Source organism: Typopeltis vanoorti, chromosome 2 (assembly GCF_054136105.1).
Source record: "Typopeltis vanoorti isolate ZY-2024b chromosome 2, IOZ_Tvanoo_1.0, whole genome shotgun sequence".
Lineage (NCBI taxonomy): Eukaryota > Metazoa > Arthropoda > Arachnida > Uropygi > Thelyphonidae > Typopeltis > Typopeltis vanoorti.
In genome coordinates, this window is record NC_143550.1 from 135465109 (window position 1) to 135490430 (window position 25322).

The 25322-nt window shown below is 36.2% G+C and overlaps 1 protein-coding gene across 2 annotated transcripts in view; it reads left to right on the top strand.

Annotated features, from left to right (window-relative positions):
- Positions 1–25322, top strand: part of LOC150109448 (aldo-keto reductase 1B-like) — a 212260-nt gene that overhangs the window by 63982 nt on the left and 122956 nt on the right. For both annotated transcript variants that reach the window (XM_090408381.1, XM_090408374.1), the window contains exons 4-5: positions 7182–7262; positions 19427–19543. In XM_090408381.1, coding sequence (XP_090264507.1) covers positions 7182–7262; positions 19427–19543 — 198 coding nt within the window. The remainder of the gene's footprint in view (positions 1–7181; positions 7263–19426; positions 19544–25322) is intronic.

A 25322-nucleotide genomic window follows, 5' to 3' on the forward strand; every position in this document is an offset into this window, starting at 1 on the left:
CACTGAAGTTGTCTTCTATGTACTGCTTGGAGCTCTTGCCATATGCTATGTTCCACGTGTTTCTGTTTTACTTGAATTTTTGTGTAATGGTTCCTACACATTTGGTGTTTTAGTTATATAATGATTCATATTTAATGATTGTTGTCTATTTATTTGTGTGTCTATCCTAACCCAGACAAAGTCACCAGTTTAAGTGGCTTTGCTTAATTAATGCTTAATAATTATTACGACCTATAAACCCAGTGTTAGTTATATTTTTATTACATTAGTTTTTTGGTAAAAAAAAAAATCAACATAACCAAATAACTGTACAAACAACTATACTCCTCTTGCAGAAATATGCAAAAAATAAAGTCAATCATCAATCCTCAAGTCTTATGGCTCAATGGGGTCTCTTATAATAATAAGTGTATATTCTAAACACTGCTGCTTCTGTACTAAAAACCATCTATGGAAAGTCTGAAGAAGTATCTATCCAACTGGAGGCAACTAAAAACATTACATAAACACAGAAGAAAATCAACTAACAACAGATAGCCAGATGAAATTCCTGCTTCCAGAAATTCTCAAAATAGAGTGACAGTATGCAGCAAACATGGTCAATTCTCATTAGATCAGTGGTGTAGCTAGGGGAGTGCAGAGGGGGGCAGTCTGCCCCAGGTGACACTTTGAAACTTCTTGAAGTTTTGCAGTTAATTTCTAAAATACAGTCTCGAGAACTCAGTTCCAAATATTGTAATACTACTGCAAATTTTCCTCGCAGTTGCTGTAAGTGTTGCTAGTAGTGAGAGGAGTTTTTCTAAATAAAATTTGATTAAGAATTACCTACATTACTATGAAATAGACTTCACCAATGTCATCGACAATTTTGCTACAAAAAAGCAAGAAAAATAACATTTTAGAATGTTGAAATTAAAATTTTACTTCAAAAATAAATATAAGGAGCCTGTGTAGCTCAGTGGATGTGGCGTTTGCATACCACGGCACTTGGCCATACAAAGGACAACTTGGTTTCGAGTGTAGTTGCCGACTAGAGGAAATTTTTCTAAGCATTTTTTCGACTAGTTCCCAAGTTAGTCGATCTCTGGCATGGGCAAGCGGGTTTTTCCTCCCGGAAATTCGGGTTTTTTGTCCTGTAAACTCAAGAAAATCAACTGTAGAACCCACATTATTTCAGACATTAAATATATTGTGTTAGGGTTAGGGACCACAAGATGGTGGCAGATTTGAGCCGTCTCTCTTCACTGTGTACATTAATTAGTGATAGCCTTGGGCCATCTATTTCTGATTGGTACCAGTGGAGATTGAACTGCCCACTCAGTCTCCAAAAGTTAGATAGGGCTAAATGGCCTCGCCTACTCCCCGTATACAGGAATAAAAAGGCGTTAGCTGATTTTTTTTTTTTTTTTTTTTTGAAATAAATATAATTTTAATTTATTTCCCTATTCATCATTTTGACTTTTTTAGTATGTTTGGTGTGTTTTGAGAGGGGCGGCAAACTCAGGGACTGCCCCAGGCAACAACAGCTCTAGCTACGCCACTGCATTAGATTAACTAAAAATGTATAAATATCACCAAATCACTTTGTTGCCTGACGCTTGCTTCAGACAAGGTACAGAACCAAAACAGCATTAGCCTGTAACTTCATAAATAATATATTACTCAGAAGAGAACTTTCTGGTCATGTACACATAATTACCACACTCAGCAGAATCAACAATTCCAATTTCTCAACATACTTTACTCAACTCACTCTGTGCTTTCGATCAGCCCCCCCCTTTCATTATCCCCACCCCTTGAACTGAAGGATAAAATGTTGTCAGGCTGATAACCATTTTTCACCTTATGAACAGCTTCATTCAGTGTTTTTGACACTTCTCAATCTGATATTCAAAGTATCCCCCTAGAATTAAAAAAGCTTCAGTAATTATAACTTTCTACAAACAAGGTAAAAGAAGTAACTCAAGAATTATAGAAAAAATAATATACACAAGATTTTTCAAAAACAGTAATGGATTCTAAAATCAAAAATAACAACCTGGATGCTTTGTAAGCATGATAGACAAAGTTCATGGTAAAAGAAAGCAGTTTGCTATTCTTGATTAGGTCTAAAAGAACAGCAGTTTGTTATTCTTATAGACCTAATCAAAGTATTTGATATACTCAGTCATCACATGCTGCTTTAGAAAAAAAAAACATGTGAGAAAAAATCAAAATTGAGTTGTTAACAAAATCAGGTTTAAACTATAGCAGAAATATATATATATATATATATATATATACATATATATATTCAACATGGAATTTTTTGGTGTTCAGCATTATCGCCTATCTTTTCACATATACTCAAATGGAGATTTTGGTTTAACATATCTAAATATAAGGTCTTGAAATTTAGGATCTGCAGGTAGGAGGTTGCAGGTAGATAGCGAGTGATGTTATCAGTTTAATGTTGCAAAGTGCAATGTCTTGAAATCTGGCAGGCGAGGTTGGGATGCAGAGTATACAATTAATCAGGAAATTTTGAAAATGGAAATGATAAGACATCTGGGAGTGTTGGTGGTTGGAGTCTTAAGGTTTAGGGGTCACATTGCTAAAGGTGTAAGAACATCACACATAATAATAATAGGACAATATGTAGATCCATTGTATAAAGACTTAATCAGACCACATCAATTTCTGTGCTCTGATCTGGTCACTATGATTTGAAGGGGAAGAAGTAACTTTCAAGAGGATATGGAGGAGATGACAAAAAAATATTATGGATCGTTTAAATAATGAAATAAAGGAAAAATGACCACACTTGGTGAAAAGGAAGATTCTTTTTCACCACGACAACGCACCTGCTCACTCTTCTGCAATTGTGACTCCAAAATTGTTCATTTTACGCTACGAAGTCTTTTCGCACCCCCCCCCTCACTCTCCAGATTTGGCTCCCTCGGACTACTATCTGTTTCCAAACATGAAAAAATGGCTGGCAAGAAAGAGATTTTCATCAAATGATGAGGTGATTGCCATAACAACTGCCTATTTTGAAGAGTTGGACAAATCACTATATGGACGGGATCAAAAACTCAAGCATTGTTGGACTAAGTGTATAGATCTCAAAGGAGACTATATTGAAAAATAAAAAATATTTGTCCCCAAAAAAAATTATGTTTTCTTCATTTTTGCGAGGACTTATCAAACAACCCTTGTACATATTGTATTTATGATTTATTACATGTAACTACTTCATTAGACAATACATAATGTGAGAAAAGGAATCACTTTGCTCTTCTCCCACGTTTATTGTCAGTCCTGGTGAAAGATTGGTATAGTCTACTGAGGAGATATTATATTGAAGTGAAAAAGGTTTTGGTTGGCTAATAGACTTTGAAAAAAAAAAAAAAAACATTGCCAGTAGCATTGGCATGGCTGTTTAATGATAGTCTTGCAACAGCACAGGTTCCAAGGGAGTGGAGGAGGGTAAAATTGTTCCACTGCATAAAGGTAGCGATAAGGCTGTAGCTTCAAATTATAGGCCAATCTGTATATCTGGAGTTGTTATTATTATTATTATTTGATACCTCCGGGGAGTCCAAAGACTCATCGAGTTGTGGTTGAAGGTACTGGAGAGATTGATGAGCAATAGGATACAGAAATGGGTTGATAATAGCAGTATTCTCTGTGGTTATCAGCATGGGTTTATTAAGGGGAGATCATGTTTCACTAACTTATGTACTATAACATGGTGACAAATACTTTGGACAGGAGAGATGCATATACAGCTAATTCTCTTTTTGCATGGCTTTTTTTTTTGACATGGTTTAGAAAACAAAAGAAATTCTATTTTTATGCTATATATTTTGATATAACATGGTTCAAATGGCACTTATTTTTAAAATTTCTATTTGAATTCAGCTCTGTTTAAAAAGGCATTTCCATTATAATCATCATTTTCTAGTGTGGTACACATGTACTTAAATTTGAATTTTGGTGAGAACCCCCTTGATGTTTTAAATATCAGGGATTACTCTACGCTACAGAATGTAGAGAAATGCCAAGTAGAACTTATATAGCGAAATCACAATAAAGTGTTGGTGGCTTTAAAGCAGCTAAGGATTGTGTGACTCCATTATTTTGCAGCAATGCTTCAGGAGATCGTATATTAAAACCATTACTCATTAATCGATCCCTAAGACTGTGGGCAATGAAAGGTGTGAATTTTAACACGTTAACAGTGCACTGGAAGGCAAATAAAAAAGGTTGGGTTACAAAATAAATTTTTAATGAATGGTTCCATCAATGTTTTGTTCCAGAAGTGAAACGCTATTTGATGGGAAAAAATCTGGACTTAGTTTCATTGATTCGAGACAATGTGCCTGTCCATCCTGTTTTAGAACACACAAATGTGGAATTTTGTTTTCTGCCACCTAATACAACATCCTTAATACAACCACTGGACCAGAGTGTGATCGCTCCCTTCAAAACTTACTACATAAGAAGAAGAACATTCCAACAGATAAGGATAATTTACTGACAGTTATTAATGTGTGGAAGAAATTTTATATTTTGGAATGCGCCAAACTTGCTAAGTTGGCATTATCAGAATTGAAACCATCAACTTTAAATGCATGCCGGAAAGCAACTTGGCCAGAATGTGTGAAAAAGAAAAACCCTGTACCTTTGCATACAACTGAATATCCCAATATCGTCAGATTAGCACATGCAGTTGACAGAGAAGGATTTGATGATTTTTTTGTCTGCAGATATTAAAAATTAATAGTTGACAAGGCTGTTGGTGATGACAAAATAATAGAAGCTGTCCTTGAGAATCTCAATGAATAAGAAAAAAGTGATGACTCCTTGGAGGTGTTACAAATAATAATAATAATAATAAATGGCTAGTAAATTGCAAAGTCATTTTCTTACACATGATCCAAATACTGAATGATTTTGCAATTTACTAGCCATTTCAAGCACTTCTTTAATTAATCCTGCAGTGAGTGGAATCTCTTCATCATCATCATCACTCTTTTCTTATTCATTGAGATTTTCAAGGACAGCTTCTATTATTTCATCATTACTAACAGCCTTGTCAACCATCAAAATTTTAATCAACAATTTTCATTTATACTGTTTTTTCTGGGAACCAATCTACTGTGTAAATGGAGAATTGGGTGTACAATGGTATACTTGGATTTTGCAAAGTCTTTTGATAAACTGCCACAAGACAAGCTCTTAAATAAATTAAAACAGATGGGATTGAATAAGAGACTTCTGAGTTGGATCAGCGACTGGCTGTCAGATACATATCAGAAAGTTATATATGTGGGTGCAGTATCCCGAAAGAGAAAGTGGTGTACTGCAGGAGTCCGTTTTGGAACCGTTGTTGTTGTTGTTCAGTTTGTATGTTAATGATATTGGGATGGGCTTAACTAGTGATATGCAGCTGTTTGCAGATGATGCAAATTGTCAAGTGGATGTTATGGACTTATAAGAGGACTTAAATAGATTGCATGAATTGGCAGGTAAGTGGAACTATCAGTTCAATGTTGCGAAGCTTAAGATTTTGAGATTTGGTGAGCAACGGTGGGATGTAAAGTATACACTTGGTGGGGAAAACCTTAAACAAAGTAGAGGAGATGAGAGCTCTAGGAGTAATGGCAGACAAGGACCTGAAATTCTGAAGCCACATTGCAAAAGTTGTGAAGACGTCACATCAGAAAATGCCAATGATGTAGAGAACCCTGAACATGCAGAAATAGAGATGTTATGATGCCATTGTATAAGGGTTGGGTTTCTCTTGGCGACAAGGATATGTTGCAGAGGATCCAGATTCATAAAGATGGTTAGTGGTCTTTGGAATGCAGAGTACAAGGATAAATTGAAAGAACGTAAGTTGCAGAGCCTTGTAAATAGTAGATGGGGGGGGGGATATGATTGAGACATATAAGCTAGTCGGGAGTGGTTATCATGTTGACATGGAAGAGATTTTTTATAGAATGGGAGAGAGGGGGCAGAACAAGACCATCGCTGGAAACTGTATAAAGAATGTGTGAGCAGAGGAGAAGGTTCTTTGCATGAAGAGTAGTTGGTGATTGACATGCATTGCCTGAGTGTGTTGTGAATGTAGACACATTGAATTAGTTTAAAGTACAGTTGGATAAGCATTGTGGGCAGTAGTGTGTACCTCCCACAATGAGTCTCTGACTCCATGGAGGTCAAATGTTAATAGTAATAATAATCATAATAAATGTATTTTGGAAGATAGCTGGTTACAAATAATAATCCACATCCTTCTTATTTCCCAGATCTGAAAATTCTTTCATTCCCAAAAATGAAATTGTAGTTTAGAGGATAGTGATTCATTGATCCCAACTAAGCTGCAGACAATAATGTTGTATGTATTTTCAAAGGAGTTCCGCTAGCAGAAGAAATCCTGAATTCCTTTACTTAATGTATAAATTTTTGAGGGAAGAGGGAAAGAGGATAATTTTATAGGATCAAGTAATCTCTAATTAAATTAGACTAATTATTATTATGAATAATATCTGATCTCCACAGAGTGAAAGGACTCATTGTGGGAGGTCTATACTCTCTCATGCAAAGAGGTCGAGCCATGCCTTGAACCTATTCACAGCTTTTGCACTCACCACACTTTCAAGCAATACATCCCACTCACCAATCACTCTCCATGCAAAGAACCTGCTTCTCACTCACTCCCTTGCTCACACCCTTCTTATACAGCTTCTATGGATAGCCTCTGGTTCTACCCTTGCTTCCCTCCATTCGTTTGTTTTCTCACATGTCCAGAAATGTTTAATACTTCCTGTACAGCCTGTATAAATAGCTACAATTATATAGACAGGTAGTACTTATTTCCTCACTGCAATTGATCATGCCATGGTGGGTCACCAATCTTCCTTTGTTTGTAATAGCCTCCTGCTCTGTAATTCTACACATCTGTTTTCTTCAGCGAAGAATTTATTTTCTTGAATTTTTTTTTTTTTTTTTAAGCACAGCAATATTTTACTAATCCTACAGTGAATTGTGAAATAGTGTTAATTCTTTAAACTAGGGATTTTTTTTTCCAGATACTGTTAGAACTTTTTATTAAATGTTTAAAAATGCTTTTTAATGTATTTTGTTGAAAATTGCATCTAATAAAAAAAATGTTTTCTGTTCATCTTCCTCAGGAAGGCGACGTATTGTATCCATTACATGAAAAAACTGCATTGACATTACATAGCGATGTTGATTTTGTAGACACTTGGAAGGTAATAATATATTATATGAAATTTTAGATGTGTAATGATTGTTAGTTTTAAGATTTTATGTAATGAACAAGTTAAAAAGTTGCCATAATGTGGTCGGATCTTACTGCAACTCATAAAAATCAAAGAATAGTGAACACTACTAAAAATAATCGAATCAGTGAACAGAATCAAATTAACTGAGAAAATGAAGTGAAAGAGAAAGTGCTTAAGGTAAACAAAATTTCTAGATTTTTTTTTTTTTTTTGATGTTTCTGGATGTTTTTTTGATTCGAGGATACATTGTGGTTGGTCAATGAATTTAGTACTCATGTAAAATTGGTGATTTTTGTCTGTTTTATTATGTTTTTTTTTCCTTAAGAAAATTTGTATTTTATAGTATATTAGTGTCGATTTTCGTATTTTGTAACATATTTTTTATTAAGATATTTAAATAATAAGTTTAAAATGGCTCAAAAAACACACAAGAAATGTAATCATGCTAAGAAGAGCAGTGCAGTTGAGAACAAGGAGGCTATCCACACTGATGATGTTATTGGAGATATGGAGGAGGTTATTGAAATGAAGTAACTTTCAAAGTAGCAAAATTAAAGCAGATCATCAGAGAGACGATGTGAGAATTACAAAAAGTTGAGAGGCATTTAAATGAACATAGGGAGGAAAAGAAAATTAAGCAGCAAAATAAGAAAGAACAAAATAAGAAAGGCACAGAAATAAGTAAGACAGGAAGTAACAGAAATCAGGTAAATGACTCCCTGAAAATATAATGAGACCTTTAATTTACGAGGGAGGCAGGAAGTTCTGATAAACACCTAGAGCAAAAATGATATTAAAGCAACTGATATAACCACAAGAAGAAACATCTTAAAACCCTTTCATTGTAATAATTTGTTCTTTTTCATTGTTCTACCTCAATTTCTTCGTGGTGATTATTGCAACTTTTCACACATTCCCATATGTGTATGAAACAAGACCTGAAGTAGTTTAACACTGCCAATACAAAAATCAATAGGAAAAATTGTGGGGAAAAATATCCCTTTGATAGGATTGGAAATGAAGAAATATACAAAAAAAGTGTGCCTTTCAACCAGTAAATAAATGGATAACAAACAGATAAAATGAATGGAAGAGCATGTTAACAGAATGCAAAAAGATAGACTAATTAGACCAATATAAAAATGGAAATCAGTTACTATACAACCAGTTGGAAGACCAGAATTTTTTTATATATATATACATACAAATGTATATTTTTATACTTTATAACAAATTCATTTGCCATAAAAGTACCCTTAACCATACACCATAAAAGTACCCTTGAATAGTTCCCTTAACCAGACTAGTTAATTTAAATGTCGGCACTGGTAGAATTACAATAAATTAAAGATACCAAGAAATTGGTTTAATCCTTTATCCAAGTGTAAGCAAACAAAGTTTGCGCCTGAAATATTTTCAGGACTGGGGCAACTCGTGGTAAAGGTGGTATGACTTCACATCACTTTCCTTAGTTCATAATGCAAAGCACATCTGTGCATGTATGTATAATGCTATGCATCATGGGAAGGGTCACTACCAGGAACAGTTTCAACCTTAATTCGACCAAGTATATAATTTCTTGGTATCTTTGATTTATAGTATAACCAAGTGGAAAAACTTTCATCAACTGACTGTTTCTGATCCAGAGTATTATAATAATAAGGTGTAACACCTTTTGGCAACTCGTATATGAAAATATGACTCCTGCATTACTTCAACCATGGTATCACCTCTGGATCTGGCTCCCACTGATGAGACCTGAATAAAGATCAAAACCAGTCTAGGTAGTGACCCTTCCCATAATGCATAGCATTATACATGTCCACAAGGAGATGTGCTTTGCATTATGGAATACTAAGGCAAGTGATGTGAAGTCATACCACCTTTACCATGAGTTGCCCCAGTCCTGAAAATACCTCAGGTGCAACCTTGTTTGCTTACACTTGGATAAAGGATTAAACCAAGTATATAATTTCTTGGTATCTTTAATTTATAATATAACCAAGTGGAAAAACTTTCAACAACTGGTAGAATACCATGGGAATGGAGGAGGGCAAATATCTTAGTATCTTTAATTTATAGTATAACGAAGTGGAAAAACTTTCAACAACTGGTAGAATACTATGGGAATGGATGAGGGCAAAATACTTCTGTTATTACACTAAGAAGACTTCAAGACTGAGGTTTCAGATACTGCAATGTCTCTGAAACATACTTGTTAAAGAAAGTGAATGGATTTTGGTTCAAAAACCAGGGAGTGCTGAAAATGTTGAGTCAAGAGATCAAAAATGTGTGCAACAGTATAGGGGATGATAGAATTGAAAGAAAGAAAGTAAAAGTGACATTCGAAAGAATAGTAGTAGTAGTATGATGGATGAGGAGAGTTGGCATTAACGAGGGAGATAGCATGGCTACTTAGAGTGCTGCAGAAATGTCTGTGAGTAGTTCAGTTGAGAACAGAAAGGAGATTTCAAGAAAAGAGAAGGGAATGCCTGACTAAGATAAAAAAAGAAAAATTAAGGAGACAGTCTTGTATTGTGATTCTGTTTTAAGAGGTGTGCTTGATGAGATAGTGATGAAATTGTGCTTCCTGGATTCAAAGGTTAACGATGAGTCTATTAGAATGCAAAAGGGTAAAGTGAAAGAGTTGATTGTTTTGGCTGGAATGAATGATTTGAAAGGAGACAAGTGCAGTATTAGGAAAGAGTTATTGAATGTAGCAAAAGAAAAGAGTGAGAGAGTTAAGTTAGCACTGTCATGGTATGAGAGAGTTGAGTCGAGAAAGAGGGTCGTGATAGTCAATGCGTAGGTTATGCAGGAAGAGTGATGTGAAGTTTGTGGATGTGTGGAATGAGTTTAATAGATGAAAGGACTTATACAAGGTGGATGGTTTGCATTTAGATGAATTTGCTGTCCAAAGTCTGAAAAAAAAACAAGTGTTACAAACTAGAGCTTGGGAAGGGGGGGGGAGACTGTTGACTAAGTACATGGATACCAGTGAGGTAGTTGGTAAGAATGTGTAAAAATTGTCTCAGTTAGTACTGCTGGTAACAAAATAGAATGGGATAGTAAGTATAAAACATAAGGACAGCAGTGGACTTAGGTGACTATTGTACTCTTTGCCAATGGTTATTGACATTAGTGAGACATGGCTACTAGTTACAGTAGAAGTCCTGTGACTAGTGATGTGGCACAGGGCTGTGTTCTTGGGACACTACTATTAAAACTTATACTCCGATCATTTCCTATATTACTGATATATGAAATGACTTGAGGAATTATTCAGTTATTTGTCAATGATATATAATTGGGTAGAGCAATAATCATGCCAGCCTGGTTGGCTGAGTGGTTAGTATATCTACTCTCCAGCCAAAAGGCTGCTGGTTTGAATTCCGCCTTGGGCACGGATGTTTGTCTGTGAAAATACTGGTGTATGGCATTGGTGTAGATGATGATGATGTTGTAGTTGGTGGATTGAGTGGTGGAGACAGAGAGTTGTGGAGTATCTACCCTCCCTCGATGAGTCTTTGGACTCCCTGGAGGTATCATGTAATAATAATAAAAATGTAATAATAATAATTAAAGATGATGTTAAAATTTGGCAGGATGATTTTAAATAGACTGCAGTATGGGTAAAGGAGAATGAATGTTAGTTTAATGTAGCAAAGTGTAAGGTTATGCATTTAAGGGTGAAAAGATTGCCAGCTGTGTACCATATTGATGGACCTATACTCCAGGAAATTAATAAAGCAAGAGATTTGGGAGTGTTAGTGGATAGGAAGTTGCAGTTCAGAGGGCATATTGCAAAAGTGGCTGAAACAGCTTATTGAATTACTTAGTTACTGAAGAACACCCCGATATCCAGAGGTTAGTGACCAAGATGATGGGAGGTCTATGGATCCACCTTATGGTGATAGGTTGAAGATTTGTAGATTAGAAATTGTTGAAAAGATGATATGAATTGAGACATACAAATTACTGAAGAGTTTTTACAGGATTAATAAAGAGGAATTTTTCAGAACAAGTCTGGTTTAGACCTGTTCTGGTAGGAGAACTAGGGCCATCCTTAAAAATTGAACATGAGTGTGGGGACTAGATTTTTTGCTTGGAGACTAGTGAATGAGTAGAATAGGTTGCCAGAGTCTGTTGTGGGTGCTATGACCGCGAATGAGTTCAAAGCAAAATATGATAGATATTGCCCAAATGTTAGATAGTGCTTGGCATAATATTCAGGGCCTACCTTAATGAGTCTATGGACTCCATGAAGTTGTCTGTATAATAATAATAATCCACAAAGAAGACTCCAAGACTGAGCTTTCAAATTACTGATCAGTTAATGTTCTAAGGAATTTAGGGTATTGGGAAAGTTGGTTATGGGTGTTATTCAGGAATTGGTAGATAGAAATATGACACTCCATAGGAGACAACATGATTTAGGGAGGAGAAACTTGGAATTTACTCACTTTCTATAATAAAGTGACATCTGAGTTAGGCAGGGGAATAGTTTTAAATCTGAAATCTTTGTTCACATGTAATTGATGTGAAGCCAACAGCCTCTGTATATAAGCATGCTGTTCATGAAGATACTTTGCACGCAAACTTTGTTTACTTATGCTCTGGTCAATTGTTTAATGAGAATGTATTTCTTGTCAAGTGTCATATTCTTTATTGCAATGTTAGCAGCAAGAATAAGCTACAAAAAGTTCAAATTTAACAACTATTTAATAACTAAAGTATTAAACTCATGTTTTAATTAGTATTTACTAAATTTTGTATTTTATGAATCAGAAATCATAAGTAAAGAAAATTTATCTGTGAAGTATCTTCATGAATAGCCTACTTATATGTATAGGTTGTTGGCTTGACATCAGTTGCCTCAGTATCCCTCAATGCAGAAACATTATAGGTGGGATTTATGGGATACTGAGGCACTTAATGTGAAGTCAACAGCCTCTTATACAAGTAGACTAGTCATAAAGATACCTCACATGCAAACTTTGTTTGCTTATGTTTCGGTAAAGGATTAAACAAGACTGTAATTTCTTGTTGGATAAGCAAAGGTTGGGCGATTGGTAGAGCCTCTGCTACTAATGGCTCAGCAAAAAATTAAGCAAGTTTGAGCATGGCTAGTAGTTGGAAAGGAATCAATCATTCGGTGCTGTTGGCACACTCTCCCTCGATGAGTCTTTGGACTCCCTGGAGGTGTCACATAATACTAATAATAATAATAAAGGGAATTTTATTTTTGATTCTATTGGTTTGTTTTTCTAGCAGTTTTTTCTAAGAATTTTCATTTCTATAGTAGTGTTTAGCTGCTTCAGCTCTTGTTTCAGATGTCTTAATTGTTACATTGCTTGATTTTGCAGAAACATTTGGCAGGATGCTACTCTAAAAAGCTCTTTTATACAAGGTTGAAGCAAATGAGGTTGGACATAATTGGACATGGATAAAAGGGGAGTATATGGTAGAGGTGAATCAGAGAGAAAGCAGATGATGAGTGATGTGCCACAGGGCTCTGTACTGGGTTGCTGCTGTTCGGTTTTTACATTTTATAACATTTAAGGATGATTTGGGGGGAAGAATATCCTGTTGTTTGCCATTGATGCTAAACTTGGAAGAACAGTAATTAATAAAGATGATGTAGAGATCCTGTAGGATGATCTAAATAGACTGGTGGTTTGGGCAAAAGATAATGGTTAGTAGTTCATAGTGCATGCTTTAACCCCCCAAACTGGCCACTACTATAGATGTTCAGCTAAATCTGGATACGGAGCTCTAACACCCATTGAATAACATGGATAAGAAGTGCAATTTGGTGTCACTATTTCATCCACATCAGCCGATAGGGAGGTTAATGCATTTGGAAGAACAAAGGCACAGTTCACCCTTCAGTTGGAAAAGACCTCAGTTCTCTCATCATGCCAAAAGGAAGAATCTTTATATGGACTTTTTCAATTGATGGTGAGCTAGCAGGTATATATTGAGGTGGCAGGGCTATTTCTCCCAGGAACTCAGGTTTTTCATTCCAGCATACAGGCAGATCAACCAAAAAAAGAAAACACCCCCATAATTAACAGACGAAAAATGCTGTTAGTGGCACAGCATGACATGGTTGCTGGATTATGTGATGTAGAAATGTTGGATTAATTAGTGTACACAGTAGTTTATGTCTGTGGTCTGCCCTTCCATGATGTGTCCTTGGCATTCATGCAGATATCACATAATAATAAATAATAATTTACACTTGACTGAGAAGGACATATATTAGTTCAATAATTTCTGGTGATACCAACTAGAATGATTAGGAAAAGGAACCTTTTTCCTAAAGTAATGTTGTGGGTATGCCTAAACTCTTTGTTATTTGAGCAGAAAGCTAAGGTAATCTTTTCTGTTCACTTATGACCAGGGATGAATAGGGGAGGGGGGGGGGGGAATAAAGAGGGAAGCAACAATTCACTCTCTTTTTTTTAGATATTTTAAAAATGATTAAAATAGCCTTGCTAGTTTTGGATCCCAGCCTGGTTGGCCAAGTGGTTAGCATATTGGTTTTCCAGCCAAGAGGCTGCAGGTTTGAATCCCACTATCGGCATGAATGTTTTTCATTTTCTAACGAGCTCTGTGTTTATTATTATTATTATTGCCCTATGGCATAGAATAAGGCATCTGAAGTTATGAAATGCAAAGAGGAGGAGGTACAAATGTCCAGTAAGGTGGGGAAAAAGTGATATCCTTTATGGATGACTTCTAAATTTCATAAACTTGTGTTAAGTTTCAACTTTTGTAGCTTATTCTCATTGCTGACATTGCCTTATCATAATGAATATTACACTTAACAAGAAATTATGTTCTTGTTTAATACTTTACTAGAGCATAAATAAACAAAGTTTGTGTGAAGTATCTTCATGAATAACCTACTAATATACAGAGGCTGTTGTGGAAAGGGATTCTGCAACCCTACCACTTCTAGCAGAAGGTCTCAGCCCTAAAATACAGTGAGGTATGGGAATGACCATATGTCATCATACTGATGTCAAATGGGAATAAATAACTAAGTTTTGGATTAAAACAGGTACAAAAGAATGCTTTTACTTAATTCAAAACAGAATCCAGCAGTTAGTTTTTATTCAAATTTAAAATTATGTAAATAACAAAGTTACAAAAATGGAAATAAATTATATCTGGAAAATTTAACTACAACCCATTATTTTTATTTATTATTACAGCAATCCCTCAATTAATGCACCCCTTATTAGTGCATCATTTTTTTTCGATACCCAGATTTGATTAGTGCGCCTCTAAAATTCTATTAGTGCGCCTATATACATCTTAAAAATAAATGTTACAGATTTTAAAAATTTTTGATCTATACATTTTTTATGGCTAACTATTTTAAAAAATCACTCACCAGGATGAAATAATTTAGCAACTGATTTTGAAACATTTTACAGAGTTATTTTTTAATGGCATACTACACTATTTCCTTGTACGCTGTTCCAAATTTACCGCTAAAATTTATGTCGTCTGCTTTGCATAGCATTTTGCTGATCATATCTCATGCAATTGTTTTCTGTACCTTTTTATTTTAAATTATTTTCCTAACCTTTAATCATGAGTAAAAGAATTAGTGAGCAAAAAACAGCAATGTGAAAATGATTCAAAAAGTAATCTGATTGGAAGAAAAACTTGAAATAATAAAGAAAAATGAACAAAACGAGTCCAGAGAAAAGATAGGACAAGAACACAAAAATGGGTGAATCAACTGCTGAATACAAAGAGAAAGGTAAGGCTGCTTGAAGTTCATCATGCATGCACTGAAAATCAAAGTATTATAATGATTGAATTAGAGAGACTTCTTTTTACATGGATCGAAGAGTGTAACCAGAAACGGATCCCGCTAAACACTGGCCTTATTAAATCAAAAGCATTGTCTCTTTGTAACCTGGAAAGAAAGAGCTATCAATGATGGAAAAGAAGAAGAATTCCACGTTAGTGCTGGATGATTCGAGCATTTAAAAAAGAGAAATAGCCTACATAATGTTCTAATCACAGGCGAAGCTGCAAATGCAGATAAGGAGATATCCAGAGATTTTGAAGAAAATTGTGTAAGTAGGGGACTATTGTGATCAACAAATATTTAATGTCGATTATAGAAGCAATGCTTAGAGACCGACTCTGGTGAAGATAGAACCAGTAAAATTTGCAGAAGAGGCATTAGAACCATACTGTCAGTTGTATGGAAAAAAAAGAAACAGAATGCCTGCCAAACTACATTACTCAATCCTTTGTTAAGAAGCAGAATAATAAATTTATATTCTGAATATGTTTTATTGTCTTTCAGCTTCATGGTTTCCCTTTAACTAGGCCCTGAACATACCCTAATTCTTTTATAAAAAAATTAATGGTCAAAAAAGAAATCTGAGGACCGAATTATACATTTTCCCATAGGTTATTATATTCGATTAGTGTGTTTTCAATTAATGCACCTGTTTCAAAGAACGCATTAGGCGCATTAATAGAGGGATTGCTGTATTATTATTTATTTTTTTTATTTTATTATTGTTATTATTATTAATTTTATTATTATTACTATTTATTTATTTTTTTGCTCTGTGGTATGGAATAAGGCATCTGAAGTTATGAAATGTGAAGAGATGGAGGTACAAATGTCCAGTAAGGGAGTGAAAAGTGATATCCTTTATGGATGACTTCTAAATTTCATAAACTTGTACTAAGTTTCAACTTTTGTAGCTTATTCTCACTGCTTACATTGCAGTGAGAATAATGAATATTACACTTAACAAGAAATTATGTTCTTGTTTAGTACTTTACTAGAGCATAAATAAACAAAGTTTGTGTGAAGTATCTTCTTGAATAACATACTAATATACAGAGGCTGTTGGCTTCATATTAATTGCCTCATTATCCTAGAATGCAAAAACATTATTATTATTATTATTATTCAGGACCTCCATGGAGTCATAAAACTCATTATAGACGGTCCATCTTAAACAACACAAAGTCCATCATACCATTGCTGAAACTTATTCACTGTTTGTGCTCTCACTATCCTATCAGGCAATGCATTCCATGGTCCACCCACACTCCATGCAAAAGCACCACTCCTTACCCTGTTACTCACCATTTCAATTCATAACTTACAAGGATAGCTTCTCCCCGTCCTTGCTCTTTCCTCGTGATCTACTGTATGAAAGAATTCCCCAGTATCAACCCCACTGTAACTACCTCTCAACAGTTTAATATCACAATCATATCACCTCTCTTCTATTGACCAAACTCTGCAGTTTGCATTTCCTCAGTCTATCCTCATAGTTAACATCGTACAGTTCTGATATCATTTTTGTTATCCACTTTTGCATTCTCTCCAAGGTTAATTTTTCCCCTTCAAATTCTGGGGACCAAATCTGAGCACAACTCTTCTGTCTCTGCTGGTCAGCATCCTCATTGCAGCAGTCATCACTCCAAGGCCTCTTGCCCCTTCACTTCCTCTGGTACAGTTCCTCCAAAGAGGATGCAGTTTCCCATTGATAGATCCCAAACTACAAGACCTTACATTTAGTTGCTTTAAACTGATAGCCAAATTCATTCCCATCTTTCCAGCTTATTCATATTCTCCTGAAGGACTACATTGGTACTATTAATAACAACCCTTTCCAGCTTCATATCCATCTGCATATGAATATCTCCCTGCAATTCATTGACAGGAGTTATTGATATAAAGGTTAAAAGAATATGGGTCCCAATGCTGAGCCCTGAGGGACCCCACATATAACCTTTTGCTTCTTTGATACTGCTACCTTGTAGACAACTCTTTGATACCTATCAGACAGCCAATCCTCAATCCAAGTCACTAATCCAATATCTAAACCCATATGCTGTAACTTAAATATCAGTTTTTAACACATGGTATTCTCTAAAATGCCTTATAAATTCCAAAAAAATTATAATATATGTCTTTCCCTCATCAACTGCTTCTTTTACTTTATTATAGAAGGCAATCAGATTACTAAAACAAGCATACTTCCTTAACAAATCCATGTTAATCCTCACAGATAACCTTATCCTCATCTGCCCAATATTGTATACAAGCAGTCAGAGGAAGGGTTTATTGGATACTGTGGCAATTGATGTGAAGTCAGCATCCTCTATATATCATCCAGGTGTATGTAGTATGGTGCATGGAGCAACTGCTACATTGGATCAAGAGTTAGAGGTTCATGAAAATGATACTGAAGAGCTCTTGCATAGCCTGGATAAGAATTTGTCAATAGGGACAGATGGAATATCCACCCATTTGTTAAAGGAATGTTCAGCTGAATTGGCTAGACCTTTCACACATTTGTATAACTTGAGTCTCAGCTCAAAAATAATACCACAGGAATGAAAGGAATGTGTGATAGTTCTATTGCACAAGGGTGGTGCAAAATCTGATGTGTCTAACTACTGACTATTAGTATCTCTGGTGTGGTAGTGAAGATTTTAGAGATAAGATTTTAGTTATATTAAACTAAAGTTTTTATTCAAACATGGTAGTTGTCTCCATAATTTTCAAAAATGCATTCGGATCACCGTATAAGCCTAAAAGAAAGGATGTAAAAGAAAGGAAAAATGCAAAAATGCAAGATTTTAGAGAAGTTGGTAAGAACTCGCATACAGAAATGGGTAGACAAGCATTCTATACTCTGCAAGAAACAGCATGGGTTTACAAGAGGAAGGTCATGTTTTAGCAATTTGTTCATATTTTATAACAATGTTACTGCCGAGTTGGATAAAGGGAATGGATACACTATGATAATGTTGGATTTTTCTAAGGCATTTGATAGGATACCACACGATAGACTGTTGCGTAAACTGGAGAATATGGGGTTGGAACATAATCTATTAACTTGGATCAGGGGATGGTTGACAGACAAATATCAAAAAGTGGTATACAGTGGGTGTGAATCTGCCAGATTTAAGGTAACCAGTGATGTACCTCAGGGTTCAGTCCCTGGCCATTATTTTTCAATCTATACATTAATGACATCAAGCAGGGTCTATCATCATATTTCCAATTGTTTGCTGATGATGCAAAGATAGGCAGGTCAATCAGGGATGCTACTGATATTCAGTAATTACAAAATGATTTGAATAGACTGGAAATCTGGGCAAACGAAAATGGCTGTCAGTTTAATGTTAGTAAGTGTAAAGTTATGCACTTTGGCATGATTAGAGTTCCAGCAGCATATTATATTAGTGGGGTTATGCTACAAGAAACTGAAGTGGCAAGGGATCTTGGTGTATTGGTGGATAAGAATTTAAAGTTCAAAGGTCACATAGCAAAAGTTGCAAATACAACTCAGAGGATAATTGCTATGTTGAAGCAAACCTTGACATGTAAGGATAAGGAAGTACTTTTGCCTCTTTATAAGGCTTTGATAAGACCACACTTGGATTACTGTGCGGATTTGGACTCCCGGGTTCCGAGGGGATAAAGAAGCTGTGGCAAGGGTGCAAAGAAAAGTTACAAAGATTACATCCGGATTATGGGATTTAGATTATGAGGATAGATTGTGAGTATGTGGATTACAGACTCTGGATTAATTAACAGGAGAAAGAAGTCTATAAACTTTTGAATGAGTGTTATAGCATTTCAAATAATGAAATTTTTCATTATATGGAAGGCAGGGAGAGAACACAGGGGGCATCCATGGAAGTTAAGGTTGTTCTCAGTCAATAAAGGGTTAAGAGCTAGATTTTTCTCAAAGAGAGCAGTGAGTGAGTGAGTGGAATAATTTGCCCTTACAAGTAGTGAGTGCATCTAGTATAAATGAATTCAAAGGAAGGTATGATAGCTGGGTTGGGTAATTTACAGCCTCCCTCGATGGGTCCTTGACTCCTAGAGGTCTCAGATAATAATAATAATATACAAGCAGACTAGTTGTGAAGATACTTCACGTGCACACTTTGTTTGCTTATGCTTTAGTGAAGGATTAAATGAAAATGTAATTTCTTATCAAGTGTAATATACTTTGTAACCTAGTGAAAAAACTTTCTACAACTATTGCTATAATGAAGTTTTATAAATGATCTGGTACCTCCTCTTTTTTTTAACATTATTTTCATTTATTTAGGGAATGGAAGATTGTATGAAAGCAGGAATGACACGTGGCATTGGTCTTTCCAATTTTAACAGTCAGCAGCTTGAACGTATATTACGTATGGCTGAGATAGAACCAGTAATGAATCAGGTAAATGATTAATGTGGTATGATTCCTGCTAATGCTGGTGTAGAATATAACCCCAAATTACTCAAGCTTTATTTCTTTAATTTTGCGCTTAGCCACCAAATTATATTCTCTAGTCAGTTAAACAAGGCTGCCTGCTGTTTTCATCAGGGACCCATGGCATGCAGTGAAAAGTCAGCTACTGGAACAGACTCAAGCTCAACATCTAGAAGCAGAAGAACAAACTCAAAGTCAGTAAAACTAAAGATAGCAACCATCAATATAAGGACTATTAATGGAAAAGAAATCAAGCTGGCAGAAGAAAAATGCCACATGGACATAATTGGTTCACATGAACACTGAAACAAAGAAGACAAAAACAGGTGAAATCTTACTAAATAATAAGTACAGGATGTTCTATTCAGGCAATAATGATCGAGGAAAGGAAGGAAGGAGTAGCGATAGCATTCAACACCAAACACGAAGATAAACTTCTTGATTGGAAGGTGGTTTCAAGTAGTTGTGTGGGCAAATTTCAAAATGGGAAAATAGACAATGAAACTTATTTGTGCCTATGGTCCCACAGAAGATTGTAAGGAAGAAGTGCAGGAATTTTTCCAAGTCATTAGAGCAGGCAGCTGACATAGAGAAAATGGAAAATGTGCTACTTGTTGGAGATCTAAACAGCAGAGCAAGCAATGAATCCCACCCAAGCATACAAAAATGTTCTAGGAAAATTTGGAGAAAAAGGACAACTAATAATAATGGTATGTATCTGCTAGATTTCTGCTCGAGATATGGATTAGTCATTACTAACACCTTAATCCAACATAAAGCTGTACACACATTCACATAGAGAGAAGATGGAATAAGCCTCACTGACTATGTTATTATTGATAGTGATATCTTCATGCTCGTTCAGGATACAAGTGTGTATAGAGGATTTGAAATTGGAAGTGATCATCACTTAGTTTAAAGTAGGATAAAAATGAACACCATATTGGAAAGAACAGTATGTAAAACAGTTTTAAAAAGAATTAAAGTTGAGCAGCTTTTACAGGTAAACTGTAGAGTCAACTATACAAATATTATTGAAGAAAGAATGAAATAGTGACAAACAAGAATCAAACCTTGGAGTCTCAGTGACAAACTCTGAAGAAAACATTGATTGATTCAGCAACATATTGAATAAGGCTTTTCTTATTTCTTGTCTTTTCTCCACTTGAACTTGTGTACATCTTCATGGTGGAACATGTTTGTAATTACTAGTTCATATCTTGAGTACAATTCTAGCATTATCACTATTATTATTATTAGCCTTACTTGTTTCTACAAATTTTCCCAAAACATTTGTATATGCCTGGTGAGATTCATTTCCTTCTCTTCTGTTTAGATCTCCGACATGTGCCACTTTTTCTATTTTCTTTGTTATCTGCCTGTTCTATGACTCAAAAAATTCCTCCACTTCTTCCAAGGAGAACCTTCTGCGGGACCATAGGCATAAATAAGTTTCATTGTCCATTTCTCCATTTTGAAGGTTTGCCCACATAATATTACTTGAAACTACCTGCCATTCAAGAAGTTTATCTTTATTTGTGTTGAATGGTACATTACCCTTCCTTCCTTGATCATTATTGCCTGAATATAACATTCTATCCTTATTAGTTAGTAAGATCTCACCTGATTTTTGTCTTCTTTGTCTCAGTAATGGCAATTATGTCCATGTGGCACTTTTCCAGTTCTGCAAGTTCAATTTCCTTTCCTTCAAGAGTCATTATGTTGATAGTTCCTGTCTTCACTTGTTCTGATGTTGAGTTTGTTCTTTTCTTTTTCTATATGTTACAAAGATGGTGTGAGGACTATACAATGTTAGTTACGAAGATCGGCTGAGGGAGTGTGGACTGCAGAGTTTGGTGGATAGAAGAAGGAGAGGTGATAGGATTGAGACTTTTAAACTGTTGAGAGGTGGTTACAGTCAGGGGTGCACCAGTCGTGTCTGGCACTTGTGTGCAAAATTTTAGTTGGCACCCCTATACTCAGTAGCATGCCAGTAGTGTCCGGCACCTGTGTGCAAAACTTTAGTTGGCACCCCCTATCCAGCCCCTCTAATAAAAAAATCACTTTAAAAAAATTTTTTTATTAAAATATTTCCTCCTCTTTGGTGCCGTTACTATCCTGGCGCCTGTGTGTGCATTGCACACATTGCACATATGGCCTGCGCGCCCCCTGGTTATAGGGTTGACACTGGGGAGTTCTTTTGCTTGGTTGAACAGCGGGAAGGAGTCATGACAAGGGACCATCCCTGGAAGTTACGAAAGGAAATGGTGAGAAAGAGGGTGAGGAGTGGTTTCTTTGCATGGAGGGTGGTTGAACCATGGAATGCATTGCCTGATGGAGTGATGAGAGTGAGAACAGTCAATGCATTTAAGGAGTGGTATGATAGACTTTGTGTTTCCTAGGAGGGACCTCCCTCGATGAGTCTTGATGGACTTGTGTTTCTTAGAAAGGACCTCCCGCGATGAGTCTTTTGACTCCATGGAGGTCTGAATAATAATAACAATAATAATGTTGAATTCCCTGACAAAAAACAGCCTGGGGAGGGCCTTGTTTAACTGAGTAATGCCCAGCAAGTATGAAATTTCATCATTTTGTCCAATAATGTTTATTTCTGATCAGCAATTTGATCAGCCAAGTCCCAAATTGCCAGCCTATTCTGATTTGTTCAGCACCAAGTGGATATACCTACTAATGGGACACACCACATGAAGGTGAAGCTTGGACATTAGGTCAGAAACTGTAGTCAGGTCTTCACATTCCTTAAAGGCTATGTGGAGATCTTCTACCAGATATCTCACTTTGACTCTTAAGCAACTTAGAGTAGTAATTTAAAAAGAAAAAAAAAAGAAATATTTACTCTTAAATATTTTGTATATACACAGATATTGGCCACTGAATTAGAAACTTTTGTTTAATACCATCTTGGACCTACTTATCGTGAATTACAGCACATATATGGTTTGGCATAGATTCCACGAGGTGTTGGACTGCATCTACATCTGCAGTATACCAAACATTCATAAGACAGTCCATTAACTGACTCAGATTTGACAGAGGAGGACTTTGCTCCTGGATCTGTTTACCTAACATGTACCATATTTTTTAATGTGATTCAGATCTGGGCTTTGTGGTAGCAGGGAAGATGATGGAAGTAGCTGTCATGCTTGCTGAATCACTGCTGAACATTTCTTACATGATGGACAGTAGCATTATCATCCATGAAACAACAGATCACCTGCTAGGTAGAAAGTCAACATTGCAGGATGAACTTAATGGCAGCATTGTTCAGATATTCCTTGGAGGATACCCAACCTTCCAGCAATATCAAGGAACTCATTCAATACCAACAAAACATGCCCCACCTCCAGAACCTTAAATTGTGTTTACAAGGCAAGTCGAGTTCATTGTTTCATGAGCAACGAACCCAACTGTTGGTATAGAACAAGGTGTATCATGACTTGTTGGACCACATGACTTTTTCCTAGTGTCCAATCATGGTATTTCTGACACCACAATAGACAAATTTTCTGGTTCTTTGCAGAAATCGGTGGTTTCCATAAAGGATGTGACTGCCAGTACCAATCCTCTTCAATTCCCTGTGCATAGTTCGGTGAGATATGGGTCAAGAACAACCTTCATTAAATACTTCAGTCAATTGCTGCACATAGGAAGTTCTGTTGGTTCATACAAGCCTTCTTAGATGATGGTGATCTCGTTCCTGACAAACTATCTTAGCAACCATAGTTACACCTCTTAGACAAAAAAATGTAGGTTTTTTCCCACTGATTAAATACCCTTGATATTTCACCTTATGAGGAACCAGTCTGATGTTTTCAAAATCATGATTTTAGCCAGACTAGTACCCACAATAAGCCCTTCATCGAATTCCAAAAGGTCCTTGTTTTCCTGTTGTGATCCACACTATTGATGATTACTGACCAGCAGCATTCTTAAATAGTTGCTTAGAACACATGGTGACACACACACACACACACACACACACACATACATGACCAAGTATTTTGCATATACACTGTAATTGACTGGTATGAAGAATATAAGACACAGGCCAGAAGAGTGACTAGTGTGGTAAGGAAAGCGAAACTGGAATACGAGAGGAGATTGGCCCTAAGATCCAAAGAAAATCCTAGGGAATTTTTTAGTTATGTGGCCAGTAGGAGGAGAAATGACTGTGGAAGAATGATCTTGTGGGATAAAAATGGGAATAGAGTGACTGATGCAGGGGACATAGTGGAATTGTTTAATGAACACTTTATTAGAGTATTTCATCCTAGAAGAGTCAGTTTTAATACTAGAGTTATAGGGCTGGTTTGAGGTTTAGAGGTACAGGAGGAGAGTGTGTTTCAGATACTGAGTACTCTGGATATCAGTAAAGATTTGGGACTGGATGGTATTTCACCACGAGTTTTGAGAGAATGTGCTAGGGAACTGACAGTGCCTTTAACCTGGCTTTTCAATGAAAGTCTGGCTTTGGCAAAGGTGCCCAGGGAATGGAAGGAAGGTAAGATAGTGCCATTGCATAAGGGTAGTAACAGACTGGAAGTGTCTAATTATAGGCCAGTCTGTGTGTCATCAGTAGTTGTTAAGATCTTGGAGAAAGTAGTGAGGGACCGTATACAGCATTGGGCAGATGAGGGTAATGTTATCTGTGAGAGTCGACATGGATTTGTGAAAGGGCGCTCTTGTTTTAGCAATATGCTAGCCTTTTATAATAAAGTTACAAGAACATTAGATGAGGGAAAGGCATATACTGCAATTTTCTTAGACTTAGCAAAGGCATTTGACAGGGTGCCACATGATAAGCTGATATTTAAGTTGCAGCACATGGGTCTGGATGTCAGATTGGTCAACTGGATTCAGGATTGGCTGTCTGATAGGTATCAGAGAGTTGTGTATGGTGGAGCAGTTTCAAGGAGGCAGAGGGTTACAAGTGTGGTCCCACAGGGCTCAGTACTAGGACCTATATTGTTTAACCTTTATATCAATGACATTGGCAGTGGATTGCAAAGGGATATTCAGTTGTTTGCAGATGATCCGAAGCTGGGAAGGATTATTAGTAATAGTGCAGATGTGGTAGCCCTGCAAGAGGATTTAAATAAGCTAGATAGATGGGCAAATGAATGGGGGTCAGTTTAATGCAGCAGAATGTAAGGTCTTGAGGTTTGGGAAACATCGATGGGATGCTGCATGGGAGGAGTTATACTGGGGGAAGTAGGGGAGACAAGAGATCTGGGGTTGATGATTGATAGAAACTTGAAGTTTAGGGGACATATTGCAAAGTTGGTGAAGGTAACACAGAGGATTGCTGCAATTATGAGAAGGACACTGACCTGCAGAGATAAGAGAGTTATCATTCTGTTGTATACGTCTCTGATCAGACCACACTTGGACTATTGTTCTCAGATTTGGTCCCCAGGATTTGAAGGGAATAAATTAACTGTGGAAAGGATACAAAGACGGATGACAAAGATGGTTTCAGGACTGTACAAGGATAGTTATAAGGATCGGCTGAGGGAATGTGGACTGTAGAGTTTGGTGGATAGAAGAATGAGAGGTGATATGATTGAGACTTTTAAACTGTTGAGAGGTGGTTACAGGGTTGACACTGGGGAGTTCTTTCGCTTGGTTGAACAGCGTGAAGGAGTGATGACAAGAGGCCATCTGTGGAAGTTATGAAAGGAAACTGTGAGCAAGAGGATAAGGAGTGGGTTCTTTGCCTGGAGGG